This window comes from Epinephelus moara, chromosome 5 (genome assembly GCF_006386435.1).
Source record: "Epinephelus moara isolate mb chromosome 5, YSFRI_EMoa_1.0, whole genome shotgun sequence".
Lineage (NCBI taxonomy): Eukaryota > Metazoa > Chordata > Actinopteri > Perciformes > Serranidae > Epinephelus > Epinephelus moara.
Window position 1 is genome coordinate 37,194,997 of NC_065510.1, and position 9,919 is coordinate 37,204,915.

Consider the following 9,919-nt stretch of genomic DNA (forward strand, 5'->3'; position numbering starts at 1 on the left):
ATGCATTCATTAGGGGGAAAAATAGAATGGAGGCATCCTACATAATGAGTACTTTTACTTAAAACACTTTATGTACATCTTGCTGTTGATACTTCTCTACTTTTACTTTCTTAACATTTTACAGTCAGGACTTTAACCTGCCCAGTGGCCAGAAGAACATTTTGGCACACTACGTTTCTGCAAACCACAGACAAGTTACATTTGTACCTTTTATTTTATATTACATGTTCATGTTACATGTTCTCATCAGGAGGAGGAGGGGATGGTGTGACACCTAAGTGAGAGCAGCAGACAGTGGCAGACCACTGTTAGGGACCAACAAACACCAAATCAGGGTAATTTTTAATGACAGGTTGGGACATTTCCAGTTTTATTTGTAGCAACCAAACCAGGCATTTTGAGCCAAAACACAATGTTTCCTAATCAAAATCGAGTCGTAGTTGTGCCTAAACCTAACCAGACATTATCCACAGCATTGTCACAACAAAATAAACATATCTGCTACATGTATAAAACGTATTAATGTAACATATCCGGGATTTGCAGAAAGGTATAATGCCAACATTTATTCTGGCAACTGGGTTGGTTTTACACATACCACTTTACTTGCCTTTAGACTATAGTATTTACAATTACTTGAATAAAGGATCCAAAAACTTTTCCCCCTATTGAATACTACATTTATTAAAAATGTATATGTCTGATGGTGTGGAATATCAGAAGAAGGATTGGGGCCACATGTGAAAAGTTATCTGAGTTCTGAGTTTAAAATCAGAATTCTGACTTTATTCTCAGAACTCAAATAAGATTTTCACATGTGGCCCCAATCCTGCTTCGTAGAATCCTCCTGGAAAGAATGTAAAGGTTTGAGTTCCCAGTTTTACATGTGCAGTTTAATTACACAGCAGTTTCCAAATATTGCATGAAGCGTCACAGCAGCTCCACTCATAATATGACAGCGCCCTGCAACACAAAAAACAGTGCAATTGTTTAATACTGAAGACTGGGATGTACCCTCACGTTTTTGTAAACAAACGTGTTGACAGAAGCAGCACGAGGATCTGGAACATGTGATGTAAGAGCACTGAGCCCAAGTGATCAATCACTTAGTGACAAATAAAGAACACTTCAGCTGTTAATCCCTTGCCTCATGGCATAGACTCAGGTCAAAGGGGGCCAATATTAAGACAGTGTCTCCCACTTAACTGAACAATTATTTATGTGACATGAAAAGAAATTACTGAGAGTGGTAAAATATTAAGGTACACTCAATTATTTTGTTATAGCCCCCACTTTAGCCCCCATATCTTCACTTTATGTTATTTAACTCAGAAAGTCTACTGAAAGTCCCCTCTCTAGATTTGTCTCGTTTTTTAATCAGCTGATCAAGACGTGGGTCTTGATCAGCTGATTACGGATGTGGGTGAAAGCTCTGGAGTAGTAAGTGGACCTTGAGTTAAGATTTTTCTTTCAAATTATCATTTTCAAGATCAAGAATGAGTTTAAAAATCCCCTCTTTATGTTTTAAAACCCAACTTGGAGCTGAATGTATTATTGTTGTAGAATAGAATTTTACAATTACTTTAAATTATTTTTTTTAAATGCACCAATACAGAAAAGATTATTCATACATCAGATCCCAAAACAACTCATATTGTCCAGTAAATCCTGTCAAGTTGTTTCAGAGATGTTTCATTATGTAATCCTGCAGACATCTTCACATGGTGCGACACACATTTTTGAGCCCCCTCCTAATCTAATAGAGCAGAGAGGTCAGAAAATTATAGAGGAGCATGTCAGGGGGATTAGGACAGTGCAGTATATAAGAAGACCACAGGGCAGAGACAAGAAAGACACAAACTAACCTGAGACATCAGCCAGAAGTCAACTGTGACTACGAACAACAAGGTAAGATCAAACTCTCATCCTTTCTTAGCTGCCAGTTTTGACTAACTTTCAAATCTGCCATAAGGACTAAGGTAAGTATGGAGAGCCCAATGTGTGACTGTGAGATTTTTATTTGTTTCTCTCTGCCTTTCCTTGCAATACTTATACATTCTCTCGCAACAAATTTTGCATTACTCACAATTTGCATTACCTAGCAAACCCTTTCTTTTTCCATTCCTTCTGAGCAACATGCCTATATTCACTCAGCTGCTCCCAGCACAACACCCCAGGATAGATCAGACCATTTGATTTTACTTTGAGTGGGGTATAAGTATTCTGAAATAATACTACTGCTCAGTAGGATGGTAAAGTATAGAAACAGGGCCACCTGTTCACAGCTTATATGAGTAACTTCATGCTAGAGCATGTAAGATGATATGACAATGCTGCATTGGAATGCAAAACTTTTGTGAGGTTACGCAAAAGTATTGTGAGAGAATGCAGAACCTACTGTGAGGAAACGCAGAAAAAAACCTCGCCGTGACACTCGTGGGACTCCGTAGCTTCGAGCTTAAACGAGAGTGCAGGAAAGTGCTGAGAAAGCAAGATCTCAGATAGATGCTGTGAGATACATGTCATGGATTTCTTTCGGTTGTCGAAGCAAAGTCTTTTTGTTGACACAAGTATCTGTGCTTTAGATGTGCTGTTGCTGCTGATCACTTTAGAAAAAAAGTCTCCTAGGAGCCAAAAACATTGTTACTTTTTATTGCTGTCATTTTTAGCTGAACATGTTTGAATATCAACACAGGACTTCTTGTACACATTTCTGTTAGTGTCTTTTAAAGAGCATTTATTATGTAGGCCTGTGTGTAAAAGACTGAGGATATTTTCTACAGCTCTCACTTTCAGTTTAGTTCAGTTCAGTCTTTGGTGTCCTGGAAGGGAAATTAGCTTGCAGCATAGTAAAAAGATCAGGTAAAAATTATGCAGTGTTTTCATGCCTTTGTTCTCCTCTGTACCTCACTGTTCTTTAAATCAGTAAGTGTTGTAGCTCTGTTGGTTTATGCTAAAGAATTGGGCGGTCATTTTGGCAACAAAAGAGGTTTAGATTGCAAGAGTAATGAAGGAATCAACAATTAACCAGAGTTGTCTTTTGGTACTTTCATTGGTATGTGCTGGAGATAACACAGATGCTACTGCATTAGCTGTGTTGACTAGAAGAACATTACACACACACATTATACACACTGTATATCTGCACACAAGGACTGTTTATATTGTGCTCTTCAAAAACAGTAGCCTACTGCAGCAGAACTAGGAAGTACAAGAGAAACTCTGTCGGAGTCTGAAGTTTGAGAACTCGCTGGTTAACTGAGACTTCATGACAGATTCCACAAAAGTTCCACAACTTGTTTGCGTGTTCAAAAAATTCTATCAGAGAGGTCAAAGTACACTTCTGGTAAATTCCACAGCCCTGCTGAGCTTTCCAGTAAGATAAGGCTTATAACTGCGGTCAGAGAAAGGTTAAAGATTAAAGCAGATTGAAAATAAGTTGTTAGGGGAAAATCTCCTTAGACTCAAGGTTTATTATTCACAACATACGGTGTGTGTGTGCTGACTTCAGACCAATTATGGAATTAGGTGAACTTAGTATTGATCTGGTCTCACCATGTACAGTCTGTAACTTGGCCAAATGTAGTAATCTTTAAAGCCAAGGTGTAAAAATAGACAAAGCTGTTTGTGTAACAGGGTCTGAAGGAGCTTTATGACAGCAGCTTTAGCTTATATTTGACCTAACCTGGGGATGTTATATCATCCAAGCACGGAGCAGTGGGGATTAGAGGAGGAGGAAGGGTCTTGCAGATGAAGACTAACAAACTAAATGTTAATGTTGTTTTTTTCTCAGAGCATAAAGGATGGCAGACGCAGCCGTTGCAGCTCCCGCCGACAAGAAGGCACCTCCCAAGTTCAAGCAGAGGGCTGCTCGTACCTTCAAGAGCAAGGCCCCTAAACCAGGCCAGAAGGGGTAAGATGGTCTTTTAAATCACCAGTGGTTAAGAGAACATTTATTCAAGCACAATGATTAAGTACAATGTTGAGGTACTTGTACTTGAATATTTCCATCTAGTACTGCTGTTTTATTATTCTACTCTACTACTACACTTTTCCGACAGCATACTTTACCAGTTGTTTTCTTTCACAAATGAACATCACATATAAAAAACCCAGTGAAACAGGAAATTAAGACACATTTTTGTTTCTTCTTCAGATTTGGAGATGACATCCCCGGCATGGAGGGTCTTGGCACAGACATCACAGTGGTTTGCCCATGGGAAGCCTTCGGTGACATGGAGCTCAGCGACCTGGCGAAATATGGAATTGTCTAGAAACCCATTTGAACCCAAAATATTTCACCTCCCTGCGCTGATTTTCCATCACCCAGTCCTCCCCTCTCGCCCTGTTCTCCTTCGCACACCTAAATACCTGACCTGATGTCTGTTGTTGTGTTAGGGCCCACATGGCTTTTGGGAAAAGTTGCACAAAAAAAGCAAAACCCAATGCTGATCTCAAAAAGTTGAAAAATTGGCAAATATAATTTATATATTATATTATTTATTTATATATGCTTCACTGAGGCGCCCATGCTTTGAGCAATGACTCCAAACGCCCTGCCCCATACTTTGCACTTGGCTTGTGAAATTTCTGAGATACAATGAGCTAAATCTGTTGTAAGCAGGTTTGATCACTGTTTTTCAGTATATCACCACCAAACCATCGCTCCTATCTCCTGCCTTTTCTACTCCTCCTCCTCTTTGGAGCTAATCCTTTTTAATGTACAGATGTTTATGATATAAATATATATATGAATATTTCTATTTTTATGAATTATGAATGTACATTTGTGCACACTATCAAGGGATAGTGAGTAGAGCTGTCAATAAATATTTTCCCCAGAGAAATGTTGTCTTCTTTACATACATATGATTTACTATGAGTTTCTACTTGATCCTGAATTTGATAATGGAGGACAAAACCTATAACGAATAATGTAATAATACCTGCATCATTAAAGTTGCTGTTACTGATATTTGTTTGTATCAATTGGTCCACCACTTTGGTCCAGGCTGAAATATCTCAACAACTTCAGGATGGACTGCCATGAAATGTTGTACAGGGATTCATTGCTCCCAGATAATGACAATATCCTAATAACATTGGAGGTCTGTCACTTACAGTAGCGCCATCATTGCCATGGTTAAAGAGACTCGACTCCGAAGCTCAGGACCACTGTTAGTGTGCTCACTGACCCACTGACTGACTGCTGCTTGATAAAGCTATGATATGAGATTTTCGCCTGGGTGTTTAAGTACTGAGCTTATGGATTTATAAAGCCCCACATGCACTTGATTCTGTTTTACATGTCTCAGTCATTGTGGAGCTGGGCGCACATGGACAAGCTTTGTTTACTCTCCCACAGTGAGACATAAATTGATGCAGAAACACCCTTTAATCAGTTTGCATATCGATATTTACGCCCACTACAACTCATTAAACCTGCCAATTAAAAATACGGCAGAGAAGAAGTACAGTTTTACAGACTGTCTGGCACTGGAGTCGTTCTCCAAAAGAACAGTTGACATTATGTGCCACCATCACACACGGCTGTGGCTATTAATAGCACCCGTACCACTAATTCATCCTATGTACCTGCAAACCATCACACGATGATGTATCAATCATCATTATAAACGTCAGACAGATTATTGATGATTAAATTTATAGCTCTCATATTAAAACAGATCAAATCAAAAGATTAAAAACATGGAAATAATGTAAGCTAAGAGGTCTTAGAATGCAGGCTATGAGAAGTTTCTTGAAAAAGTTCTTATAAGGTTTAACTTCAGGATTCCTACATAAAGCCTCCCCTTTCTTGCTTCCTCCAAATTTACCAGTTTATCTTGACAGATCAAACATTTAGCCCATCTCTGTTATCTGATGTTTTCATCCTTAATGTAACTGTTTACTATAATTTACTCTTTTTTCCCCCTTTACATTCATGTTGAGAGAAGCAAGGACTTTGAAAAGATACATAACAAACCACAAATTGGTGCATAAAACTAGCCAGAATGCAGGAAATGGATTGTCTGAGACTCAAAACCTCCTGGGGAAGGAGCCCCAGAACCCCGTCTTGGTTTCCCTCTCCTAGGCATGGGGCCACTACGAAGGTGTCCTTTATTTTTACACATTGAAGGTTGCAACCCTACTTTTGAGATCAACATTGGAATTTTCCTGTAGCACCACTGCAAGGTTGCCATTTGTGGTTGGGATTAAGATCTCTCAACAACTATGGGATGGCTTGCTTTGAAATTTGTTGTCAAAAATTTTAGGACCTTGTTGTCTAGTACGATGGTTTATGACCATATACCTGCTAAACAAAGGGCATTCACTGCTTTGGCTTTACCTTGCCTTTAGTGCTTATTAGCAAATGTGTTTGTGAACACTAAACCTATTGAACATTAGGATGTTCGTGTTGACATTCTGAGCATGTTAGGATGTAGTTCTGCTGTGCTTAAGTGCACCTTACACAGTCATAATATATAAAGAGAAGGATACAGGAACAGTGACAGTCTTTGAGGCCGCTTTCACCTTGTGGCCAAACCGTGGATTTACAACTTCCAGGTCCATACAGTGATGCCATTAGGTCCAGCTAAGACCTTTCCCCATAGACTTCAGTTGTGAAAGAGAATTTTTTTTTAGCGTCACAATGCCTGCAAAATGACTCGTTTCAATATCATATTTTGATCCATTAGGTAGGATAACATTTACAAGTTCAGAAGAGCCACACGCTAAAATCATCTCCATTCAGGTTAGTGGAGGACTGGACAGGAAGTTAGCCGCTCGGCCAAAAGTCCCTAGTGCGGTTACTGAGGGCCCATGGATGCGCAAAATTCAAGTAATTTTTGATCCCATAAATCAAACTCTTTTGGCTTTGTGCATAATTGAGCAATGCTCATAGGAATGAACAGGGCCCCACCTCCAACTCTGTATCCAGTGCTCTTTATACATCTATACACACAGCTGCTAGCATATAACCTCTTACTCATGACTGTGTAATACGAAAGGGGGTCGGCTGTTTAACGTCTTGGTGATCAATGGAGTTCAATTGTCTGTGTGAACAATAATGTAAGAAAAAAAGCACTTATCAATTGAATTCCATAAATAGAAAAGAAAACAACCCGAAAGCTTGATCACAACAAAACATTTTTATATAAAACATTTTATATGGACATTCAATAACAAAAATAAAACCAAAACATAATGGCAGTCAAGGGGGATATAGACATGACAGAGGGAGAAGACTGTTCATTGAGAAACCATAGCAACTATGAAGAATGGCCACATAGTTTACTATAATACAGCGGCAAGAAAACCATGACAGGAAAATGAAGCTGCCACGTGTGATTTTTGTGCGGCAGCCATTTTGTTTGTCAGCCGGCGTTTTTGCCAAACAGCACTGTGCTCTTTGTTGTGTTAGCTAGCTTCAAACTGCTAGCTGCCTCATTCTTTATAGAGTTTAGTGGTAAAGAAGAACGCAACTGGGCTCGGCTGCTCAGGAGTCAAATATGAAAGACACAAGATTCATGCAAAACACTTTTTTTTTTCATCTTTTTTGTTTAACTTGACAAGTATCGCTCATGCTGGTTTGTCCATGCCTTCAGTGGCTTCGTAAGTCCATCTTTGTGTATTTTGTGTAGCACTTCTCAAGTTGAGAACCAGAACGTGCTGGGGACTGTTAGTTAGCATCTTTGGCTAGTTTTCTTTTTTTGTTTGTTTTTTGTTTTATGTTTTTTTTGTCCAGAGCACATTCCGCAGTAATTTGGAGATATTACAAAAGAAATGTTAAATGTCATGAGAAAATCCAACAGCAGCACATTTAATAGAAAAAAAACAAAACATCTTATTGACCTGTTTTCCCAAATTTGAGAGATGGAAAACACAATGGTAGCTTTGAAATTAGTTAATAGGAAAAAAAAATAAACAACAAACATAACAGCCCCATTTAACACACACAAATAAGATCATATCCCACAATGACATTTTGCTTCTTTTTTTTTTTAACATGTTGGAATATAAACCTGCTTTTGTATGAGAAATAACACTTTCAGACATTTTACTGGATAGCTTCAAACAAACCTGGAGCGACCACATTGGCCGAGCTGACAGATTTAACCACTGAAATGTAAGGAGTTTATTAAAAAAAACAAAAAACGAATATTAAAATAAATCAAAAACTCAAAAAGAACAAAGTTGGTTTTAACCAAAGTGCTACACGCCTATGTTCATTCATTCCAAATGTCTCAGTCACCTGCAAAATATGGACACAAAAGGAAAGAAAAATGAAGCTGTTCCTGTAGATTTTAAAAATATAACCAAATATCACTTTAACGGATCCTATAATTAACCCAAAACAAAACAAAAGCAATCAGCAACCTGGACTGGCTGCATATTTAACCAAGAGGACAAAAGTTTGGTAGTGTTACATGCATACCTTTAGTGCCACTTCTCGGGTACGCTTTCTGCTCAAGAACTTTACTCCAAAGAAAGAAAAAATTTTTGAAATTTAACTTGCTCCTTACTGGAGAAAGAACAACACTTACAGATATTAAAAAAAAGACAAACAAAAAGTGAAAAAAGTAAATAAAGACAGCCATAGGATTATCAAGGATTATGATAATAACAATAACAAAGATAATATATTTATACATACGGCAGAAAAATGTGCTTTCTACAAATCTTTGGAACAAAAACAAAAGCCAAAAAAAGCCACGTTTTGGAAATATAGAATACAATGGTATAGAAATATGCACAATAGTAAGGTGTTTTGCATTTAAATATTTTCTATTAAATCACCCACAGAATCTCTCTCTTGCTCAGTAATCGCTGCTGGCAGCATCTCGAACACGTATGCCAACTAAAGTGTGTTTCAGGAAGACTCATTCAATGTTGGACTTTGCTCTATAAAAGATGGAGCATGAGGGGAAAATCCAAATAATAATTCTCTACATTAAAGGATCAACAAATACTTGAACCTCAGGGTCGTGGGTGGATGGTTTTGTTTTTTAAATCTAAAGCTAAAATCAATTGAAGACGACAATGTTTTAGTGTTAATTTTTTTTGTAGTGTTTCAGTGGTGGTTGCACACAGAGTGTAGTGAAATCCTGTGCATGAGAAGCATGATGTGAGACTATAGTTGTGTCATATAGTCGACAAGGTGGAATATTTGTATTATAGATGCTCATTTTCTGAATTTAACCCCAAGGTTCACTGTTGGATCTACATGTCCCATAACAGCAGCAGCTGCAGAGTCAAACAAAATAATGGTTTTATAAGAATAATAATGAGAATCATTACAATAATAATAATAATAATTTGGTAACTTTTTTCTCTAAACTAATTTCTTTGCATATCATAACAATTTTAAGTTTAAAGGTTCACCATTTCCACATACTAAGAAAACTTGAGGTAAGGAACAGCTCTAATAACCCTCCCTCCCTTCAGCTTTCGGACGTGATTTCTGTAGCGTGAAAAACTGTCACACATCACCTCTCCAAGCCGCCATGTTCAGTCTCCCTCTACCAGAACACGGCAAGAATGGAAATCCTCTCTTATGACTATCCGCCCACGTTAAGGAGGAATTATAAAAATCCATCAGTGGGGGTTTATATCATTTTAGTGACTCGTCTTTCTGGTTCAAAAGGTTTTTTAGGTGCTCTTTCGATGCACGTTCCTGCCTCCTACCGCTCCGCCGTTTAGTGGACACTTTGATTCCCTCTCTTTTTTCCTTAAATGTTGAGTGTATGCAGGCCACACAGCACTCAGCTCTTTCTCACACATGGTTGACAGCTGTTTAAATGTCAGTTATCCACATACAGCCTTTTGGAAGAACATCTGGGCTCCATCACGAGTCTTGTGCAGCTGAGTGCCGAGGGATTAAGAAGGGGGGGGGGGGGGGGGGGGGGGGACTAAAATA

At 38.4% G+C, this 9,919-nt stretch overlaps 1 protein-coding gene across 1 annotated transcript; it reads left to right on the forward strand.

Annotated features, from left to right (window-relative positions):
• The first annotated feature begins 1,783 nt into the window (after positions 1–1,783).
• LOC126390294 (retinal cone rhodopsin-sensitive cGMP 3',5'-cyclic phosphodiesterase subunit gamma-like) lies at positions 1,784–4,847 on the forward strand. The gene is made up of 3 exons (XM_050044532.1): positions 1,784–1,908; positions 3,794–3,913; positions 4,157–4,847. The coding sequence occupies exons 2-3, from the start codon at positions 3,804–3,806 to the stop codon at positions 4,272–4,274; spliced, it is 228 nt and encodes a 75-aa protein (XP_049900489.1). The 5' UTR covers positions 1,784–1,908; positions 3,794–3,803; the 3' UTR covers positions 4,275–4,847.
• The last annotated feature ends 5,072 nt before the right edge of the window (positions 4,848–9,919 follow it).

Coding starts and splice junctions, on each gene's coding strand:
- LOC126390294 (XM_050044532.1), top strand. CDS start 3,804: ATGGCAGACGCAGCCGTTGCAGCTCCCGCCGACAAGAAGGCACCTCCC. Junction 3,914..4,156: donor CCTAAACCAGGCCAGAAGGG/GTAAGATGGTCT, acceptor TTTCTTCTTCAG/ATTTGGAGATGACATCCCCG.